This window comes from Xyrauchen texanus, chromosome 14 (genome assembly GCF_025860055.1).
Source record: "Xyrauchen texanus isolate HMW12.3.18 chromosome 14, RBS_HiC_50CHRs, whole genome shotgun sequence".
NCBI lineage: Eukaryota > Metazoa > Chordata > Actinopteri > Cypriniformes > Catostomidae > Xyrauchen > Xyrauchen texanus.
In genome coordinates, this window is record NC_068289.1 from 3,816,618 (window position 1) to 3,841,032 (window position 24,415).

Consider the following 24,415-nt stretch of genomic DNA (forward strand, 5'->3'; position numbering starts at 1 on the left):
ACAGAAAGTCTATGGTAACTCAGATAACCACTCTGTACAATTGTAGTGAGCAGAATAACATCTCCGAATGCACAACACATTGAAGCTTGAGGCGGATGTGTTACAACAGCAGAAGACCACGTCGGGCACTTTAGTAGGACTATAGTGTTCCTATAAAGTGCTCAGTGAGTGTATAATAATAATTAAAGTAAGACTACATGTAAAGCTTAAAATTTGATGTATAAAAAAAGACACACATGGTGACATATAACAAATGGCATATAAAACATACAGCCTAGAAGATACAGAAAACTTGGAATCTACAATGAACCATTAAACCTCATTTTAAGGCAGAGTTGCTTAAATTGACAAATATCAAATATATATAAGATGTATCAGAGGTCATTATGATGGCCTTACATGAAATAGAAAATGTTTAATCTGAAACCTAGAAGGCTTGTAGTCTAATGATAAAATTTTTCATGTAGGGACCCTGCACTTCATCTTAGCCCTTCATTACATTTTAGCTATTGTTAAATCAGTCTTCATAGGAAAAATGTTGTCTTTCATTTTAGTGACCTCCTGTGGTTTGGCTGGTGCTCCAAAAGAGATTTGAGAAAATCCACTGGTTCATACAGGCTGAATGAAGAACCCAGTACGGCGTGTACTGTGAACAGATGGTATGTATTTCTGTGAGTTGGTTTTACAACAAAGCTAAAAGGATTTGTTTCTGATGCAGTTGTTTGTGGAGTTTGCATCCATAAATATTACAGTTGCTATGGACCTATAACAAGAATGATTCTGTAAAACATGAAAATGTGTAATCAAGAAGATAAATATTTATCCTACACACAAACCTCATAAAAACAACTTAAAACTCTAGAATGGACATGCATTCACACACAAGCAATCACGTTACATGACACATAGAAAACTGCACGTGTCCTGCATAAACACACATATTCATGTGTGCAAATTTGATGTCTCTGATGTAAATGTTTATATTTCTCTGTAAGGGCAAGACAGGGTCTTTTTTCCCTTATTTGAATTTCGTGTAACAAGTCTGTGCGCCATGATTCCAGCAGTCACAGTTATCTCTTCATCAAGACTTTAAAACAGTGTGACTAATATAATTTCAGATAAGACGAGCCTTTGAGGCTGTGTGAAGGAGAGGCTCTGCTTTCCGACATAATAATGTAGATGGAAGAGCAGGGGAATATCGCTGTGGAGGTGGGGGCGTGGTTGAGCGTTGGCTTGTGAATGGAGAGTTAGATTGGGCGTTGAGAATGGTAAGGATCACCACCTGTCATTGATTATCTCTAACAGCTGCTTGGCATTGTAGTGAGAGTTGGAGATGGATTTAAGAGCAAGCCAGACGCTAGAGAGGGGAAAGAGAGCCATTTCTTCGATTGTGTGTGCGTGTGTGTGTGTGTGTGTGTGTGTGTGTGTGCCCGGCAGGCAAGGTTGCGTTGGCTGGGTCATGTAACCCGCATGCCCTGCCACCGCATGCCTAAACAGCTTCTGTTCAGCTGTATAGAGGGGGCTAAGCGGGCACAGCACGGGCTGGAGTAGAGATGGAGTGATGTGGTACAGGAGAATGTGGAGCTGAGTGGTCTTGCCGATGACTTGTACCAGCGTCAACGGCCTCTTTGAAAGAGGCTCGTGAAGGACGCTACTGGCCAGTTGGAGGCAGTCACCCTCCAACAACAACGGAGGGCAGAGGAGCGACGCTCGCAACAACTAGCTGAGCGCCGAGTGGCTAAAGCACAGCAAGTTGGCACAGTAGGTGGCACAGGCGGTGCATCAGCCAGTCATCTCAGTCGGTCGACCCGTGTCACCTGTTGGATCTGTCCCGTGACCTCCAGCCAGCGGGCGTTCGACACTTCACGTGGCCTTATCGTGCACATAGCCTGGCACAAGCATCGTGGTGATGTCACCGCCACTTAGTTGTGAAAGGCGGTTGTTGTTTTTTTGTGTGTGTGTGTGTGTGTGTGGTGAGTTGGATTCGTCGTCTCCCTCTTCCTCCTTTCCTCAGGCATCTGACCTCAGCAACATGTTGAAGAGCTGTATGTTTATTCAGTAGATGGAAACAGGGCTGTAGCAAGGAATTCTGGGCCCCATGACTGTATATTCGTCTGGGCCCCTTTTATATTTAAAAATACAGTTTACAGTTTGTTGTGGACCCCCTGTGCCTGCGGGCCCCTAGAATCGTTACCACTGTTCACACCAATAGCTACAGCCCTGGATGGAAATGCTTTCTAATGTGCTGCAGCAATCTAAATGGGTGAGAAGTAATATTAGGATAGTACCATTAGGAGTGTGCAGCAAAAGCATTTTCTGTATCTGTATTTGGATTAAACTGGATGTGGATGGAGTTTAAACTAAATGAAAAGCCTATTTCTCAATGTAACTCTATTCTGTTTACAGTTGAAATATAGCAAACAAGCCTTTAATAAGTCATACAATTATTTATTATTTTATTATTATTATTATTATTTAATTACATTATCATTTTCATTCTTTTTGTCTTACCAGATGCTGCTGTATAGGCTTGTGTATTGTCAACTGTAGATTGCTTTTCCTCATCATCCATATTGTCAAACTAACAAACAAACAAAAAATAATAATACAGGACTGTGGCAGGGCGGAGGGCGGGGCCGGGTTGTGATTATACACACCCGGCCCCTTATCAGGCTAATTAAGCATCCGAGAGGGAAAAAGGCAGATGACAGACTGTGGTGCGACGAGAGAGAGATAGTTTACGGACATTTCCGTCATGTGTGTGTTTGTCTTTTATGTTTATCATTAAAACTATTATTTATATTGTCAAGCCGATTCTCGCCTCCTCCGTCCCATTGAATCACTTTACACTGGTGCAAAGCCCGGGAAGGAGGAGGGATGCACGTCGCGGAGTCCTCGACACTGCCGTCCACCGGGGGAGGGAGTAGACCGACCGCCCGGACGCGGTGAATGGCTGCCATCCGCGAGGCGAGTGGGGACTGGACTCCCCGACTGCCTGGAGCGATGGAGCCGCTGCCAGGGGTGGAGGAGAGCCCTGCCATCCCCCAGAAACACGGAGGGGTCGGAGGAAGACCGCCATCCACGAGGGGAGGAGGGAAGTGTTCCCCGACCTCCTGGAGCTGTAGGGCCGCAGCCAGGGGTGGAGGAGTGTCCCCACTTTTCCAGCATCTAATGCTGACGCAAAAACATCACTGGAGTAACCATAATTTGCACTATAAATGTAAATATTCAATGAAACTTGCATGTTTTTGCACAAGTTAAAGTTTTTTATGCTTTTCGCAGATGCTGGACAACTGTGTCCCGTAATTATATAAAATGTCTTTTATTTTGTGCGCCTTTTACTGCTGTCAGTGGTGCTTTTTTCTTGTGGTATCACAAAACAATTTCACTATACACAGAAAAGCACATTATATTACAGAAATAAAACAAATAACCCTTAACTTGTTGATACACACCCCTTTTTTGAGCACAAACCATGAAAATGACATACCTGAACTTAAATGGTTGTATTTACGGGACCCTTTGGAGTATAGACACAGTTGTAGTATCTTTTTAAAGAAGACACTTTGGACTTTATTTCTCAATTTCAGAATTAATATATGTTGTTATTTTTTTAAGTTAGAGAAGCTGAAGTTTATAGTAATGGAAATATTTTGTGCTGAACTTGTTTTTACAATCTAAAAAACAATAATAAAAGTACCAAGACAACCCAGAAATACAATGTCCTCAAAGTCACGAGTCTAAAGATGTTACGCTTCAAATCTGAAGATGATCGAATAATAAATGAGTTCCTGCAGCTTTAATCTCTGTAAAATCTCTGGAAGTGTTCAGAGTCAAATTAAGGTTCGCATTTTTAAAAACAGACTTTGGAGACGGGCTGGTTTTGTTTATGAGACTCTAATATATCAGATCATATACAGATTTACAACATGAATGCTGCTCAGATTGCAGTTTGTTGAAGAACGATGATGAAGGAGAGATCTCATGTAAACAATGGAGAATATATCAATATTTCCCAGATTTATCACTTTTATGGACAAAAAGTGCGATTGGATGTTTTTCAATGAATGCTTGTCATGGACGATTGACCCAAGTGTGTTGAACTGGATTCATCTGGCGATCGTGTTTTCATAATAAAGGTATGAAGTCCCGTTTTGATATCGCATGTTTTCATTTGTACTCCTGCACAAATAACTCAATTGCTGTTTCTGGAGCATTGCTATCGTGAAACAGAGATCAGATATCAATGTTGAACCCTTTGACCTTTGAAAAGATGTATAATTTGTTAACATTCATTACATTTATAGATGGTAAATTCTATTTATTCTATCTATTAAATGTAAACAGAGTGACGTCACTACTGCGTCCGGTGGATTGCGTATCAGCAGTTTAATTCTTATGTAGGCTATGTATATTAGCTATTCAGTGCTGAACAGTTTATTGTGTTTTATGTATGTATTCGTTTATTTATTAGAATTATTATAGTGGGGTCCTGGGTAGGTCAGTGAGTAAAGATGTTGATTACCGCCCCTGGAGTCACGAGTTGGAATCCAGGATGTGCTGAGTGACTCAAGCCAGGTCTGCTAAGCAACCAAATTGGCCCGGTTGCTAGGGAGGGTAGAGTCACATGGGGTAACCTCCTCTTGGTTGCTATAACATATTATTCGCTCTCGATGGGGTGCGTGGTGAGTAGTGCGTGGATGCCGCTGAGAATAGCGTGAAGCCCCCATGTCAACAAACCACGTGATAAGATTTGCAGATCTACAGTCTCAGACGCGGAGGCAACTTGGGGAGAAAAAGGGGGAAAAATTATGTATTTTTATATATATTATAATTCTTAACAATTTTCATAGTAGTTTTCTTTTATTTACTTTTAAATAAAGGGGGTGGGGGCGGGGCTTCCATGTCTACTACACCACTGCTTAGCACTAGTAGTACCAAGAATATGGTATTAAACAACTATCCCAGCTACTCATGATTCTGTGGAACTTCAACAGCAAATTATGCAATAAGAATGACTGGAAGCTTTCACTGTAGCTGCTTTTCCATCATCGGTCCCAATGAACATAGTGAGTAATGGTTCCAGTAGCATTTCCACAAGGACGCTTCCATGTCTTGAACTTATGTTACAACTCTTCCATGTCTTGCTTCATGAGTCATGGGTAAATCATTATCCACAATCACCATCTATCTGTCTCCATCACAGCTACAAACATCAGGTGGCAAGTTCACACTTGATACAGTTACATCATTCTGTTAAGATAAGAGATATGTGACAGTGAACTACAATGTAACTTACTGTTGAAAGAAAAACTGTTTATTTTCAGACTGTCATCAAATCTGTCCTATGACTGGCCAAGTTCAGCTGCCATCCAGAAATTTTACAGAAGCTCTTGCGAGACTAGGTGATTGTGGGGAAAGATATTTGGGTGAGACTTAAAGCATTTACTTCTTGGCCAGTTTTTGTTCTAGTTTAGAGTTTGTTACCCTTAACTAACAGTAAGAAGAGGAGCGGTCACAAACTGTAAATTTACACAACAGTAAAATCTTTACAGGATTGAACGTGTATTGCTGTAAGCATGCCAACAGAGTATCTAAATAACACATATATACTGTACCTCATGATGTCACTCCAGCCAAACATGTCTCAAAGTGATTCTCACAGTGATGTACTGTAGCTATTACTTGAAGTTCTATACATCTAGTATTCCCTGTCTATTCTTGTAGAGTTGTTTTATTAAATGTAATGGGTAATATCTCAGGTCGTGACTGAGTGGTCCAATGATAAAATGTGCCATGTGCTGATTTATGCAGAACAAACCGTAAAAGGTTGCTTGATTGAAAGAGACCATAAATTCGATATCACTGCAGCTATGCCGTGACCTCGGATTATAAATATGGACAACATAATAATTAAATCTTCTTATTCTCTTCAAAGTACAATTGACATATACAGTATGTATTCTTATATGGCTGGTGATAAGACAGTGAAATCTCTGGGATGGATGTACAGAAGTCTTATTCCTGGAATATCTAAACCCTGGAAAGGGTGATGCACGAACCGCAGAGCTGCTCAATTCTCCCATCATCATTGTGACCCTGAGCAAGACACTTTTTGGATAATAAACATTCATTAAGTGATGAATAACCGTACCCACAGTCAAGGAGAAATCAGTGAGAGTCAAGTTTCTCTCTGGGGTGAGATGTGTGTGTGTAGATGGGCACAGAGTCTTGTTTTTACATCCCTGAAAATGACAACATCTGGTCTGTTTGAGTAAAGGAAGAAAAAAAAATAAACCTCTACACCCTTTTCACATTCACCACAAATATCAGCTCATACAATATGCTGAATCAAATATGAAAGGAAACTGTAGCTTGATTAGTAAACCAGGGAAGCAGGTTACCCCACCCACTATTCTTTCTTTTCAACCACATGTCGAGTGCACAAAAATATGCCCCCGGGGGACACAATGAGTCTCCGTGACTCAGCAAAGTGAAAAGAGATGGGAAAGGTTGTTGTAAATGTTAGATAGGGAACTATTTAACAATCATCAATTGATTATTAATCTACAAGCCATGTATCAAGATTCTTATACATCATTTCCTCCAACAAAATGTATGCTTTCTCTTGTACTGTACAGGTGTGCACACCCTTAGTGGTTCATGAGGGAACTGCAGGGGTTTCATGACATTGTGATAGAAATGTCAATGCTCTGTGAAATAAAATAAAAAGAAATACAATGATATTAATTTTAAAAGAAATATGAAAAGAGTTTATTACAATTACAATATGTACAGTGAGTGAAAAGAAAAACATGTACGACATGCAAATATGTAAAAATCATTATATTTATATAACATTACTTAAAGTATCATAAATCATTTATTATGCAGGTAATTTCGGTCCGAGGTATTCAGGATAACAAGTTGGGAATCCCTGGTCTCTTTTCTGTATCCTGTAACAGATGTGTTATAATGATAAACTAGATTTCCATGTTAATACAAACCAGTGCTGAGGGTAGACATCAACAGCACACTAGAGACTCTGAATAATAAGTCAAAAAACTATAAAGAAATAAACTGAAGTACAATTAAATATGATTTTAATATCACTGTAGGCAGGGTTTGGGTGTAACAGAGTACATGTAATGGGATTATGTATTTAAAATACATAATTTGAGTAACTGTATTCCACTACAGTTACAATTTCAATAGTTGGTAATCAGAATAGAGTTGCATTCAAAAACTGTTTTGATTACTGAAGAGATTACTTTCCATTGTATTGTCATTTGTTTAATTTAATATTTAGTCTATTCAGTTGGAAAGCATTTATCCATATAAATGATGCGATCCAAAGAGCATTTGAACAGCGGTGAAACACTTTCTTATGATGTTGTGACGAGGAGCAGGGTCGGGCCGTGAGGACACACGGCTGGCCCTAAATCGGACTAATCAGCCGGGAGGGGGATAAAGAAGAGTTGGTGGCACAAGTTTGAGAGAGAGAGAGAGAGAGAGAGAGAGAGAGAGAGAGAGAGAGAGAGAGAGAGACGCACGCACGCACGCACGCACGCACGCACGCGGTCGTGTTGCATGTGTGTCTGTGTTTGTTTTATATTGTTTGAGTTTTGACATTAAACTCATATTAACTGTTTAGTCGGTTCCCGACTCCTCCTAGCCACGGATGTGTTACATACTACCTGACAGGGAAGTACGTTTGGAGGTGCATAAATATTTAAATTTATAATCAAAACAAGTGCAAAAGATTTTACCACTGCTGGTAGTAATACAAAGTATTTAGAAATACATTTTTGAATTTCAGTAATCTAACAAAATACGCTACAAATCACATTTCACAACATGCATTCTGTAATCTGTGGTGAAATACCCTACCAACCATGATTGTAACTGAGAGGTCAAATGTAATGTAATTTGCCATGATTCATAACTAAGTTTCACTATCATCTCTGTCTTTAGTCTATCTGTGTGACGAACTGGACATGGAGGCAGCATTACAATACATATGCAGGAAGTTTATTAAACAAATCAGGCAAACATATCCAAATCACTGAGCAGAGAGATGTAGTCGATATAACAGTGATTCAATAACAGGCAAGCAGCCCAACAAGGCAAACAAAGCAAAACACTGATCCAAAAGATGATATCCAGATAAACAGGAACAATGAGCATAATGTGAGACATGAACAGCAGGCAATGAAAACACTTGATAAGACAGAGGTTTGCTGGCAATACTTCGAAATGAACATTGGAAATGCATGGCTATATATATACACAAGTGGTAAACAGGAAATGAACAGTGAAGTAATGTGGAATAATCAGTATTCGGGAGAGGGCTCCCTCTGGTGGTTGGTAGGATGGGTAACAACCTCAGATGTTAAAATATGCTGTGTTGACCTCTATTTTTCTAACAGGTTATTCCTTTACAGAACTACCGAATAAGTACCCTTAAAGTATATTTACATTATTAATTACTCATTTGTAATTTAGCTGCCAATTTTCCCACAGTAACTTATTACATGGACAGTCCCTTCTAAAGTAACCAAATATCTCGATTGCTTACTGTATGTTTAAACCTTTTTGATGTTTAAATGTTTTTGGTTACCAGTCCATATTAATATAAATAACTATTCACATTTACATGTAGTCATTTAGCAGACACTTTTATCCATAGCAAATTACAAATGAGGAACATAACAAGCAATTGTTATGGGAACACTTTACAATACAGTATCGTGTCCATACTCAGGATGATGACGCGATGGTCACTTTGTGATAATCCTTTAATGAATCTAGATCCACACATACTGTAACAGTTCGGGAAAGGGGATGAACATTCAAAAAGACTTTAATTATAACTCAACATCAAACTTAACTTGAACATAATTACACACGTCGATTACGCACGTCTCTCTCTCTCTCTCTTTGGCATCCCCAACTCCTTCTCTTATCTCTCTCCTGCTGATTGAGTTACTCAGCACCAGGCATGCACCCTCATGGCCCGGCCACACCCTCCTCCTCGTCACACATACTGAAAACATACTTGTTATACAGTATATCCCGTACACTGATAAGCCAAAAAATTATGATCACTCACAGATGAAGCGAATAACATTGATCATCTCCAATCAAGGCCGTATATTAAGGTCTGGGTAGATTAGATTATGAATAATCAGTATTTGTTGTCAACATGTAGTAGCAGTAAAGATCTGAGTGACTTTGATGAGGGTCAAAAAAGCCTGGCGACTTGGTCAGAGCATCTCTGGAACGGCAAGGCTTGTGGGTGCTCCCAGTCAGCACTGGTGAGAACCTTCCGACAATGGTCCAAGGAGAGACAAACCACAAACCGACAGGGTGTTGGGCGACCAAGGCTCATCGATGTGCGAGAGCAACGAAGGCTATCCCGTCTGGTCCAAACTAACAGTGGCACAAGTCACTGAAAATTTTAATGATGGTTACGGGAGGAATGTGTCACAAAACACAGTGCATCGCACCCTGTTGTGTATGGGGCTGATTAGCCACAGACCGGTCAGAGTGCCCATGATGACCTCTGTCCACCATCGAAAGCACCTACAGTGGCACGTAAGTATGGGACCTGGACCCACGGAACTGGACCTTCGAGCAGTGGAAGAAGGTCATCTGGTCTAACGAGTCACATTTTCTTTTACACCACATGGAAGGCCGTGTACGTGTGCGCCGCTTATGCTTACCAAGATGCACTGTGGGAAGACGACAAACCAGTGGAGGGAGTGTGCTGCTCTGGGAAACCCTGGGCCCGGCCACTCACGAGGACGTCAATCAGATATCCCCTAGACCTGTAGCTGGTCACATTAACAGGCCTGATGTGAAATACGGAAGAAAGAAAACGTCCTGGTTCTGAATACGTGTTCGTAAAGTGATCAAAGGACATTGTCTCCAACATGTAGTTTATACCATTTAAGTCATAATGTATGATTGATATAATACACAGTTGAAGTCTAAATTAATTTAAACTAAGTTTTTCACAATTCCTGGCATTTAATCGTAAAAAACATTCCCTGTCTTAGGTCATTTAGGATCACTATTTTATTTTAAGAATGTGAAATGTCAGAATAATAGTAGAGAGAATTATTTATTTCAGCTTTTATTTCTTTCATCACATTCCCAGTAGGTCAGAAGTTTACATACAATTTGTTAGTATTTGGTATCATTGCCTTTAAATGGTTTAACTTGGGTCAAATATTTTAGGTAGCCTTCCACAAACTTCTCACAATAAGTTGCTGGAATTTTTGCCCATTTCTCCAGACAGAACTGAGTCAGATTTGGAGGCCTCCTTGCTCCCACATGCTTTATTGGTGCTGCCCACAAATTTTCTATCATATTTGTGATGGGCCACTCCAATACCTTGACTCTGTTGTCCTTAAGCCATTTTGCTACAACTTTGAAGGTATGCTTGTGGACATTGTCCATTTGGAAGACCCATTTGCGGCCAAGCCTTAACTTCATGGCTAATGCCTTGAAATGTTGCTTCAATATATCCACATAATTTTCCTTCCTCATGATGCCATCTATTCTGTGAAGTGCACCAGTCACTCATGCAGCAAAGCACCCCCAGAACATGATACTGTCACCCCCATGCTTCACGGTTGGGATGGTGTTCTTCGGCTTGCAAGCCTCACTCTTTTTCCTCCAAACATAACGATGGTCATTATGGCCAAAAAGTAAAATTTTTGTTTCATCAGACCAGAGGACATTTCACCAAAAAGTAAGATCTTTGTCTCCATGTGCACTTGTGAACTATAGTCTGGCTTTTTTATGGTGGTTTTGGAGCAGCGGCTTCTTCCTTGCTGAGCAGCCTTTTAGAATATGTTGATATAGGACTCGTTGTACTGTGGATATAGATACTTGTCTACCTGTTTCCTCCAGCATCTTCACAAGGTCCTTTGCTGTTGTTCTGGGATTGATTTGCACTTTTTGCACCAAACTACATACATCTCTAGCAGACAGAATGCTTCTCCTTCCTGTGCAGTATGATGGCTGCGTGGTCCCATGGTGTTTACACTTGTGTACTATTGTTTGTACAGATGAAGGTGGTACATTCAGGTATTTGGAAATTGTAACCCAAGGATGAACTAGACTTGTGGAGAGCCACAATGTATTTCTGTGGTCTTGGCTGATTTCTTTTTTTTATTTTCCCATGATGACAAGCAAAGAGGCACTGAGTTTGAAAGTAGGCCTTAAATACATCCACAAGTACACCTCCTATCAGAGGCTAATTGTCTATAGGCTGGACATCATTTTCTGAAATTTTCCAAGCTGCATACAGGCACAGTTAACATAGTGTATGTAAACTTCTGACCCACTGGAATTGTGATTATAGTCAATCAAAAGTTAAACAATCAGTCTGTAAACAATTGTTGGAAAAAAGTAATGTACTGACTTCAACCTAAGTGTATGTAAACTTCTGATTTCAACTGTAACTTCATGAAACAAGTCCATCCTCTATTCTAATCTTGCTATTTATTTCAGCTGTTGGTCAGAGTTTGGACCCCCTCTAGAACATGTGCTGTCCTCTCATATAATGAAACAGCAGCATGCATGTGATACAGTGCTTCTCGCGTCAGAGCCATTAGGAATGAGGTAGAAGAAGCCGAGACTATCCCCAGAAGCAATGTAAAACATTATTCCCTTCAGACACACAGCGGAAACCCCTTTTAAAAGATCTCAGATGGAGCACTCACCAAACTCATCAACATTGTATGCTACACAGAATTATTGCGTTTCAGTGGTAAATCAATGTTTTTTGGGAAATCAAGTAGATACGGCTTTGGTATTATAGTCTAATATACGTTACCAGACTTAGTGTTACACACAGTTTGACCCTTTTAATGTGCCATTCATATTTTCAGTTTCCCATCACAAAAGAAATTGTTATATAAAAACTTTCAACAGCTGTGATTGCACTTAAATGAGGTGCTAGTTTTACACGAACTATTTAAAAGGCTCCTGAAAAATAACTATAGGAAATGTAGTGTTACTGGAGCCTTACTAGTGGCTCTAGAAACAAACTTTTCTGATGTTAGTGTATCAAGGTGAGGGATGAGGTGGAAATCGCTAGTGTAAGAGGTCTTTACCAGTTGGCCAGTGTCTCCTCTAGGACACAAACTATCATCTATACACCACCATTTACCCCTTTACCAAATTACCCCACCGAGAGTATCCAAGATAGTGTTTACAGTGCAATTTGGGCACTTATACAATGAAGGGTAGTCTGGTATAAATTAGGTGGTGTGGAAACAATGCCTTTAGTAAAGAGATACATGGGTGAAAACATTTTTTTAATGAATCTCTCTAAGGGCCGATAAACCAAGGTCATGGCTTTTTGGAGGGGAGTCTGAGACGCAGGTCTAGGCAAAGCCAGACCATTTGGCCAGGCTAGATAAAGTGAAATGTTGATTTTGACCATGAACTGAAGACAAAAAGAACACTGAAATTCAATAACCTGCAACAGACTCGCCTTAAGTAGGAAGTGCACTGAATGCCTTGTCTGATTAGAGGCCAAACAAAACAGGGTGCGCTATCTAAGCATGGGCAGTTTTCAAAAGTTGGCAAATAATTATTAGTATTGTTGTGAAACCTTGAAAGATCTATAAAACACACAGCTATATGCAATCAGGGTATCCAGTAGTGTTTAAGCAAAATGTCTAAACGTCTTCAGTACTTCAGTCTGCTTTAGATGTGATTCAATAGCATACTATGGGGGGAAACAGTATGCTACAGAGGTTTGACATTAAGATAACGCCTGAGTAAGAGTATACAGACAATGCTTGAATTAATTATTTTTAACATTACAATTGTTGGAGGGTTAATTCATCCAAAAATTTAAATTCTGCCATAATTCAAATTTTTGGATTAACTATTAATTTGCATTGGTCCCAAGAAAAAAAAAAAAAAAAAAAATATATATATATATATATATATATATATATATATATATATATATATATATATATATATATATATATTTAAAAAGTAGGATATGAGAAACTGTTAAAATTTGAAAAAGTAAGTGAAATGCCTAATAAGTAACATTGGTTTAATCAACATCAGCATCTTTCTTTTAAGCAACATCCTGACCCAATAATATAATAATAATATAAAAAGTTAAGACAAACAAATCTGAGGACAACTGAAACTGTTTACTCCTGTGGAGATGGAAGGACACATCCGTCACAGACCGGTCTATCAGCCGGACATAAAGAATCGGAAGGTAGAGGCTTTGAGGACACATTTTTGTAAACAGTCAAGCTCATCAGGGCAATTACATCAGTGAAAACTGGCATTCATATTCAATGTCAATGTCAAACAATTAAAGCGATAGTTCACACAAAAATGTTAAATTCTCTCATTATTTACTCACCCTCATGCCATCCCAGATGTGTATGATTTTCTGTCTTCAGAACACAAATGAAGATTTTTAGAAGAATATTTCAGCTCTGTAGGTCTTTACTATGCACATTTGTTGTTTCAAAAATCACATAAAGGAAAAAGTATTCCTTCTGAAGATATATATTTTACCAGTGAAGTCATATGAATAACTTTTATGTTTCCTTTATGTGATTACAAAGGTCTGGTCACCTTTCACTTGCATTGTAAGGACCCACAGAGCTGAAATATTCTTCTAAAAATCTTTGTGTTCTGCAGTAGGAATAAAGTCACACACATCTGGGATGGACGGAGGGAGTAAATGATGAGAGAATTTTCAATTTTGGGTGAACTAACACTTTAACATGAAAGGGGAATCCTACTGATTCCTAAAGATCACTATTTGTGGCAAAGCTCTAAATCTTCAAAACTGATTTACATGATAAACATTAAAGGGTTAATAATTACAGTGTAAATGTTAAGTGTTCAGTAAAAAACATTGGTCCATAGGTTGTGCTATGTAATGTGACCTTAAATGTTCACTTCACTGTAGATCTGTTTGATTATTGATGTTTATTCGTCGTTTACCTCCCACAATATAACAATAAAAAAAAAATACTTTTCAATTAAAGAATATATATATATATGTGTGTGTGTGACATGTCAAGCTACTTGCAGAACACCTGTGATCAATTATGGACAACCACCTCAAAGAGGACAGAGCAGAACATCTATCTGTGGGGGGAAAAAGATGTTGCTGATTATGATTACATCTATGATCATGCTTGTGTTTTGTTTTAACAACAAACTAACAGACGCCACTTGGTTTTACATCTGAAATATCACTACACATTTAGTCTTTTCTCATTGGTATACACAGAGAGCCACATACATTTTATCCATATTTTCCCAAACACCATTGATGCTAACACAATCCGCCAGTTAACGGATTAGCTACGTAACAAATAAGAAAAAACAAACAAACCCATAATCCAGTCTGCTTTTATGGAAAATGTTATGGAAATATGCTTGGGGTGCTGTTTCAGTTCATTCAGCCCACGTTGTGTTTAAACCATGAGACAACTCTTCAAATTTTTCAACGTTTATGCGACTCTACACTCAAAAACACAACCCGGTCGAACATCTGAATTATGTTCAGGTTTGGGAGGGTTACTTTTGAAATGTATTCCACTACACATTACAGAATACATGCTGTAAAATATAATTTGTAATGTATTCCTTTAAATTACTCAAGGTAAGTAACATAATCTGAATACTTTGGATTACTTCTTCAGCACTGGTAGATATTTTCACTTGTTTTAACTAGGGCTGTCAATCGATTAAAATTTGTAATTGAATTAATTACATGGTGTCCCGATTAATTAATCGCATTTAATCGCATTTAATCGCACATACAAATATTTGCTGAGAAAGCCCTCATATATATATATATATATATATATATATATATATATATATATATATATATATATATATATATATATTAAATATTCAGATCAATTAAAATGCATTACATTCCTGTAGCAGAAGAGTTCATCATTGATAAGACAAAAAGTGGCTTTAGAATACAATGTATTGATTACTACCATATTATTGATCGTAAGTCAATCATTGACACACAGTTCACAGTAATCCATTACACAAGTGAATTTGTCAATCAGAGATTTATTATGAGGGCTTGTTTAAGGACCGTCAATGAACACCTGCGTCAGACATGCTTGTGTAGTGTCTCCGGTGCGTCGCATCATAAACATAAAATATTTAGGTCACTGTGTCAACTTAAATATAGTTTAATACTTAGAACACATCTTGAGATCTCTTAGTTTGCATTTGCGCTCCTTCAAGTGTTTTGAACGCAAGAACATAACACATGTTTGTGTTGTTCTGCAGCTGAAGTGTTTTCTTCACTGTATAAACTGTGTGTTGCTCACACAGCTGAAGTTTCACTTACTGCCCTCTGGAGTAAACAGGTGGTACTACAAGCTTGCATTTCTCAGGAATCTTCCTTATACGGGCGCATTGCGATTAATTGACTTAATTTTGACTAGTTTTGACTATAAAAAAATCTGCCAGTACAGTAAGACAAAATGCACAAAATTCTCTGAAAAACCTAAATATCTTATGCAATGCTGTTTCTAAAACAAGATTAATCAAATTGTTGTTGTTTTAAGTTTAAAAAATATATATTTTTACAGGAAAACAATACAAAAATTATTAGTAAGAATATGATGTTTTCCCTAACATCAAAGGTCTTAGAAAAAAAGAAATTATGATCCAACATGAATTTTCTTGATAAAAAAAAAAAATTACTTACTCCAAACGTACTCCAAACTTACTTTTCTGTCTGCTCGTATGAATGTAACACATCATAAGAAAGTGTTTCACCGCTGTTCAAATGCTCTTTGGATCACATCATTTATATGTATAAATGTTTTCCATCTGAAAAGACTAAATATTATATGAAAGAAATGACAATAAAATGCAAAGTAATCTCTTCAGTAATCAAAACACTTTTAGAATGTAACTGTATTCTAATTACAATAATTGAAATTGTAACTGTAGTGGAATACAGTTACTTATATTTTGTATTTTAAATACGTAATACCGTTACATGTAATCCGTTACTCCCCAACCCTGGTTATGTTTTATTTTCACAAACCGCCTCCCGTATTCATATCTATGCCGCCTCCTCTTGGCGATAAGAGATGACAATACACGACTTTTATTTTGAAACACCTCAGTGAATAGCGGAAGTGTGTGAGCAGTTGTTGAGGCAGACAGAGTGCAGCATGGCGTACACGGCGAAAATAGGACCTTCAATTTTGAGCAGCGATCTGTCGCAGCTCGGGAGAGAATGTGAGAGAATGATGGAGTGCGGTGCTGACTTTCTGCACCTTGACGTTATGGATGGGTGAGAAATAAAGTTTGTAGTTCTTTATTTAATTTTCCACCTTATGATGACCTGATGACAGTTATTGCAAACAATTGACCCAGTTCTTAAAGACCATCATCGTTTAAAAATATTTTCTGCTAAATTAATTCAAAATATGAATATGCATAGCGAGATCATTCATTGATAGTACACATGTTAATTAATCAAATATGTTAGAATGTTAACTTCCTTAAAGTGACCAGATCATTAGTAAGATATGCTAGGATAATAATATATATGTTTTGTGATAATTAGAAAACATACTACTACTACTACTTATAATAATAATAATAATAATAATTATTATTATTATTATTATTATTATTATTATTATTAATAGAGACGGATTAAATTGGGTTCATCTTTATTTTGGGGTGATATTGTATGAGTCACGTGTCAAATGGTAAAACATCTATCTAACTCTTATCTTACTTTTTCCGTTCTTTTGCATCTTAAGACATTTTGTTCCAAACATCACATTTGGGCATCCTATGGTGGAATGTTTACGAAGTTCTATTGGTCCTAACCCATTTTTTGGTGAGTTTCATTCTTTGCAAAAGTGAATTTCTTCATAATTGTTCAGTACCTTTTGAACATTGTTTCTTCACTTAGCAGTCAGTTTAAATTTGTTTAATTATTTTAGAAATAAAATGTTGGTAACACTTTACAATAAGGTTCCATTTGATTTCAATTAGTAAACAACATTAGTCAACATTAACAATAAACAATACTTTTACAACATTTAGTAATCTTGGTTATTGCTAATTACAACATATAGCTATACATTTTTTTTAATCAAAATTTGCAATGTTGCTGTTTTGTTAGTTGTTAGTGCATGATCCCTAATGCATTAACTAACGAATGGAGCCTTATTGTCAAGTGTTACCAAAACGTCGTCCTATCCTGGATTCTCTTACATTTGAACCCTTTATCCGGATTGTTAAATAAACAGTATTAACTTTGGGACATACCAAATAAAATAAAACATTGTAGTGTTTGCTCGGTGGATGTGTTGAGGTTTTGCTAACCCTTTGCCTTATCGCAGACATGCATATGATGGTGTCCAGGCCAGAGCAGTGGGTGAAGCCCATAGCAGCCGCAGGAGCCAATCAGTACACTTTCCACCTGGAAGCCACCACCAACCCTGGCAACCTCATCAAGGAAATCAGAGAGAGTGGCATGAAGGTCTGTGGAAAGGGGAGAAACTGTCAGTACTGTTTTTATTATTATTATTAATGCTTTTTAATGCAATGCAGTATATGCAAAGACATTTAAGGTTGTTCATTTGGAAATCATCTGCCATGCTCTTATTATGACATACATATATTTACATCCATCACATTGGTAATAGCGCATTTGCTAACACGTTCTATATTCTAGGATGTATTTACAGGCAGATGCTTGTTTTATTGGACTACTATAGAGCTATTCAGCCATGACGTTGTAGGTTAACCCGGAAGTCTAATTCGCCATTGGTTCCCTTGGGATTTTCCAATGGGTTTTTATAATGGGTTTTTTGAACTTATGAGTTTGCTGTAAACATTGTTTTGTTCTATGACATAAATTACACAATTTCATACCTAAAATGTGAATTTTGACGCCACGTGTGTTTTTAAATAAAAGTATGTAGTTCAATACAGCTTTAAAATTCACGTATGAGGTATACAATTGTGTCATTTCTGTTGTGGAACAAAACATCCACATATCGTCAAGTAATGTTTTCCACAGACCTTGTTTTACCTTAAAGTTAAAAAACTCTGGTGTAGAGCCCTTGAAGTGGGTACTCTGAAGGGAACACAGAATTACTGTATGAATGTGCCCTTCATCTTGTGGAAGGGCCCGTTCATTTTCTCACTTTCATTTGGAACGAGCTTTCGGGTGGCATCCCCTCCCACATCAGTGCCCTTTGAGGGGGCAAAAATGAAGTTATGAATTAGACCCTGAGCATCGAAGTGCAACACGGAGCATCAGCTGTTTCATTCTGTTTGTGTTTCATAAACTTACAAATGACAAAAACACGACAGAAGATGTTTACAGCATATACACTCTAAAAGCTTTTTCTCCAGGCCATTATTTGATTTTCATTTAAAATGTGAGTGAAATAATGTGTTGTTTTCTACTCGCAAAATTTACGATCGGCCTGATGAAACGCATGTTGTTGTTTTTTCGGACTTTATGTGAACGAAAACACATTCGCCCGTTTTCTCTTTGGAAATGGTACTTTTCCAAATATCACTGTCGTGGTCACAAAAGCAAAGTTTGTGGGGAATAATAGCCATTTTCTCTACTTTTGAGGCATAAGCAATTGGGAAATAACACTTACTACCCAGGAACAAAAATTGTGTTACATAGTGTAATAAGTAACTAAACATGCTCACGTACTTTGAACTCAGTTTTTATGCTACAATAATTTAATAAATTGCTTTTGTTTATCTATGAAACATATAGTTAGCATTTTGGCTGTGCTCTCACAGAACGATAAATGCAAACCAGATCAAATGTCCACTCCATGTATTGTGTTGTCAGTTCATCAAAGGATAAATTTACGATTGCTGCTTCATTTCCGACATCACATGGCACATCTGCAGTGTAGACAGCTTTATTAATAGTGGGAGCGGTCGCATCATTTTCAGTGATAGAAATTGAATACGTCTTTTATACTGTTAATAACTGAAGGATCTTTCTGATTCAGGCAAAGCCAGTTTGGTTTTTGTTTAACTCGTTGACTAATCACTTCCAGAAAAATACCACTGTGTTACCATTTTTGGACGTGAGCTACCCATTCAGAAGCATGTTGATGAGGTCAGACTGGAAGCAGCAGAGATGTAATGATAAAGTGGAGGTGCAGAGATGATAGAAGATTGATGAGACAAGAAAAAGATTAGTCACTGCGCCGTTACCATGGTAATACCATTGTACTGAATGATTATATTAATTATTCATGATGCTGTCATAGTACTCCAAGATACTTGGAATAAAAAAGTACCATGGTTTTACTATGACACATGTTAAAAACATGGGATTATCACAGACCGTGTCTGGAGAAAAAAAAAAGTGTAAAATATGGTGCTTATTGTTTGGAATATAACAGAATAGGCTATAATTTGTCAAAGGAAATAATTGGGGAAATTTATGTTTATAATACAAGAAAAATGCTTACATACTCAAAAAGCAAATAATAAGTTAAGTCTATATTAGTGGTACTCTTTAAAAAAATTATAAAATAAATATAATGAATAAAAACAAACAGTGCCCTTTTTTTATCCTTTCGCCCCTGTACCTGCTGAGGTCTGAGTGCGCCACTGCTCTTCCAGGTTTTTGGACTAAAAGCTGAACAGCTCGTTTGGACAAGTAATGTGGCAGTGAATTTTTACATTTCATGCACCTCTCCTGACTAACAAACACATTTACAGTAGAGACATGTCCCAGACTGTGTTATTAATGGTGAATACAGGAATAGTTGCCCCAGAAATCTCATTGTTTACTCCCTCTCATGTAGTTCCAGACTTCAGTGGACAAGGGTAAATTTTTTAAGAATATTGTGTCCATTCTTGTCTACTTAATAAAAGTGAATAAGAACTACTAATTGTGAATCTCCAAAATGTCCAAAAACACAACATAAATGTGCTCCAAACGACTTGTGTGCTATATTCCATGGCATAAAAAAGTGATGTGTGAGGAACACACCAAAAAAGATGTTCTTTTGGATCTCTGTTATGACTTTTATGGGCTTTCTTTTGAGCGTCATAGCCCTTTTTCTCTTTCATTAAAAGGAGAAGAGTCGAGACATTCTTAAAAAAAAATTTGCCTTTAGGGGCCTTAGTAGCTCAGTGAGTATTGACGCTGACTACCACCCCTGGAGTCTTGAGTTTGAATCCAGAGTGTGCTGAATGAATCCAGTCAGGTCTCCTAATTGGCCTGGTTGCTAGGGAGGGTAGAGTCACTTGGGGTAACCACCTCGTGGTTGCGATTAGTGGTTCTCGCTCTCAATGGGGCGTATGGTAGAGACAGAGCGTGTGGATCCTGGAGAATAGCATGAGCCTCCACATGCTGTGAGTCTCCGCGGTGTCATGCACAACGAGTCACGTGATAAGATGCACGGATTGACTGTCTCAGAAGTGGAGGCAATTGAGACTTGTCCTCCGCCACCTAAATTGAGGTGATTAACCGTGCCACCACAAGGACCTACTAAGTCATGGGAATTGGGCATTCCAAAATTGGGGATTAAAAAAAATACAAATTATTTCCCTTTTGTTTGTCTGTGATTTTGTCAGCTCCGTTGTGATATATGTTTTTAACAGAGGGATGCTGGTGTGTTGGGCTTGGCATGTAGTTTTCAAACCATACACCTATAGAAAAAAAAAAAAACATGTTGGAACCTGCATTAAGGAAGTGGCAAAATTTGAGTTGTTTTGGGATTTTCCAAGATATGAAAAAGAAATGTTATTGGTTAAATGAACTGTTGCAGTAACCCCTAATTTGGATATGTCCTACAACATTCGTGTATATAAAAACTACAATAACTTGTCTGTGTGACAAAGTTTTGCAGACAAAAATGCAGATATCTGTTTTTATCTTATTTAGGTTGGTCTTGCCATCAAACCTGGAACAACTGTTGAAGAATTAGCACCATGGGCTAGACAGATCGATATGGCTCTTGTCATGACAGTAGAACCTGGCTTTGGTGGACAAACGTTTATGGAAGATATGATGCCAAAGGTTTGTGTGTGTGTGTTTATGCCTCTTATAGTCTTAAATAGATTCCTCATCTTTCAGAAGTGGACAATGAAGATGCTTGTGTTGTGTGTTTCCACAGGTGAGCTGGTTAAGAAGTCAGTTCCCTTCTCTGGACATTGAAGTGGATGGAGGAGTTGGTCCAGACAGCATCCACAGATGTGCAGAGGTACATGAGTCCATTCCACGTTTCTATATTAGTTACATTTATTTTATTATCAATATCATTTCTCAGGGTTTCCTCGGTCATGGGAAACCCGGAAATATCAGGGAATTTTACAAATGCATTTTCCAGACCTGTTTTAGCATTAATGAAATCTCAAGTTGTGGAAAAGTCATCGAATTTTCTTTCAAATATAATACATTTCTCAGGTTTTCCTCTGCTTGGCTAGATTAAGAATAAAACGTGCTTGCAAGCCATAGCGATTATTCAATTTGTGAGTGAATAATTCTTTTTTTATTTAGTTTTTCAATGATTCCCAAATGTTTTATAATTATTGAATCACTCTGAATTTAATTGACTTATTGATACATTGAGTAATCGCAGATGACTAGAAAGGTCATGGAAATTCATTGGTCAAAAAGTGTGGGAAGCCTGTTTTAAGAATATTTTTATGTGTTTGTTGCTGATTCTTTGATGCATTTGGACATTTAAACAGAGCCACAATAAAGCCACAGCACACTTAATACAAAACCGAAGAATTAATATGTGTGACGTCATTTAGAACAAAATCTGGCCAAAACGAAGGTGCTTTTGAGTTTGTTTTAGTTGTTCGTAAAAGCTCGCCAGTGCAAACTTTCAGGAAGATTTCTTACAGGCTGCTAAACACCTTCTTACTGCCATTTGTCCACATCATTGAGGCAGATGGCTAATTCCAGTACGCTTCAGACAGTCAAGATCAGCCAACATGAAAACGTGCAGTTATTAGCGAGCTGGTGCAAACATACTTGCATCCGTATGATCATTCGCGTAGAGATATTCTCCAAGAACATGCCATGCTTTTTTTATTTTGTATTATTCTACAAAAGGAATCCAGTCTACCCAAATGCCCTTAAGTGCCCATTCACAAGCTGTTTCACTCATATAACATCTGCATTTGAAAGCCATTCACACACCTGCCCATAGTATGGTATTCCTAGCGTTCCTTAATTCTGCCCATTAACACTATACACTCATCTTTGCAGTAGTATCAGTGTCATTGTAAATTACAATAACAGTGCAATTGGCGCATATTATGGGTACATTTGACGTGTTAGCGGATTAGCGCTATGAATGCAGACTGTAAGCATGACAAATTACACATTATCTGCTGTGTATATATATTACTTAAAATCATCATTAAGCATTTAAAACCGCTTCTTTTACTGATCTTGTGTAAATTGTGCTCAGAATGAGGTATGAAGGCATTGATAATGCATTTTAATGCCACTTTGGTTAAGGTTTTATTGGTTAAATGCCTCCCATAGTGGTGTAGCCAGTATGTCATTGCTCAGCTGTTTTGAACTCATTTTTGGCTCTGAGCCAAGAACAAAGAAGATCTTATCCACGATTGTACCAGGATCTTTATTCCCACCATATTGCTAAACGATGTGTAATACAACAGCAACACAGTTGTTGATATTATTCGCTCACTTATTTATCTGGATTTTCTAGTTACTTATTTGATTAGATATACATTTTAGAGTTTGCAGTGTGATGAGTTTCTCAATTGTATTCCTCTTGTTAATTAGATCAATCTGTGACCTGCTCTTCCAACTTTCTTAGGCTGGAGCTAACATGATTGTGTCGGGCAGTGCTGTGGTGGGTAGTGATGACCCTCGCTCCGTAATCGCCCTCCTCAAAAATGTTGTAATTGAGGCAATCCAGAAACGTTCTTTGGACCGCTGACCATCTTGATGTTTTATCTCCGTCTGTTTTCAGTCACCACTGAAAGTTTTTTGTAGAGATTCTGAGATTGAATTTTTATATACAAATGTGTTCTCGAATGTTCAGTGGTGCCTCTGAATGGGCATGACCTTGTGCGGGATGTGCCAAAGGTGCATTTGCACATCTAGAGACCATGAGAACTGCCCCTGCCAAGACTCTTGTTTGGATACAACAGAAGTTTCAGCTGTGTACCACCATCAAGAACTGCTTGAGTTAATACAGAATGTCTCTTGTCGCTCTCCTTTTAGTGACAACAATATGACCATTCCTCTCTAAATGATACTGTTGTTCTGATTTAAAATATTTTGCCTGAAACCAAATTTCAGCAAATTTTTTGCTTCTGTCATAGCACCCATAACGGAGTGTGTGAGAGGGAAAATGGCTACACCATTGATGATAAAGCTGCTAATAACTTTTTTATTATGGGTTCACTGTTTTCAGATTGTGACTCAAATACTGTATTACTCATTTACTGCAGATCATGACAGTTCAAATGGATTTTGATCATTTATTGAACATTCCATCAACCTGTTTTTCAAGAGGACTCTAAAATGATAAAAGCATTAATCAAAACAGTTTAAGTTGTTTTTTTTTTTTGTGTCTATTTTAAATCATAAATATGAACAAACATTTGGCCATTACTGAACATTGCATTAATTGAAGGACCAAGTAAGGTTAGCTGTCACCAAACTAAACGATTATAATAGCAAAGAACCATTCATTAATGTGAACATTTTAATTGAAATATGAAGGAATGGGTTGGTATTGAAATTGTGCCCACAGAACAGAAGCAGATCCGTTAATTAAATGTATAATCTGTAAGTGTCTGTCCACAGCCAGGACCTCTGGATAGCAGGTCCTGTGCTTTCCAAAATATGATTCTTTCTTTCACTTTGTGCCATCCTTTGGCCAAATCTCCAAATATACCACAGGGCATCAATGTTTGGATCTACAGGGCATAATAGAACATTAATAGAAAACTATAATAATAAAGGCAAGATCATTTTATTTGTAGTAAGTCATTTTCACCTCTTATCTCGGATAAGCGTAATGGTGGATCATTGTGAGATTTTGGCTGGGATAGACTCACTAATAGCATAAGAATACAAAGCAGAGCACACAGCTTTACTGCCATTGCTTAGTGTATGGCACCAGAGAGTGAGCAAAGTGCCACCTGATAATATCTGCAAAGTGATTGAATCAAAGCACGGTCATTTGTCTTTCTACCATTAAAATGTCCTTAATTTAGAACTGGAAATAAAATAAAAAATGACTACAAAAATGTTTGTGTTTTAATATTTACCACTCATGTTTCTATTTTCTGTACATTTGCATTTATATAAATAATTGATAGTGAGAAAAAGGTTTTGCCTTGTTGGGAA

At 37.7% G+C, this 24,415-nt stretch overlaps 1 protein-coding gene across 3 annotated transcripts; it reads left to right on the forward strand.

The window, feature by feature from the left end:
* The first annotated feature begins 594 nt into the window (after positions 1 to 594).
* On the forward strand, positions 595 to 24,294 carry LOC127655263 (ribulose-phosphate 3-epimerase-like). Of its 3 annotated transcripts, none has more exons than XM_052142953.1 (6): positions 595 to 659; positions 16,830 to 16,909; positions 17,418 to 17,557; positions 20,957 to 21,091; positions 21,189 to 21,275; positions 22,872 to 24,293. In XM_052142953.1, the coding sequence occupies exons 2-6, from the start codon at positions 16,864 to 16,866 to the stop codon at positions 22,992 to 22,994; spliced, it is 531 nt and encodes a 176-aa protein (XP_051998913.1). In that variant the 5' UTR covers positions 595 to 659; positions 16,830 to 16,863; the 3' UTR covers positions 22,995 to 24,293. The 3 variants fall into 3 exon arrangements, with proteins under 3 accessions (XP_051998913.1, XP_051998912.1, XP_051998914.1); XM_052142952.1 differs by lacking the exon at positions 595 to 659 and adding an exon at positions 16,024 to 16,351 and having other exon boundaries at positions 22,872 to 24,294; XM_052142954.1 differs by lacking the exons at positions 595 to 659; positions 16,830 to 16,909 and adding an exon at positions 16,224 to 16,351.
* The last annotated feature ends 121 nt before the right edge of the window (positions 24,295 to 24,415 follow it).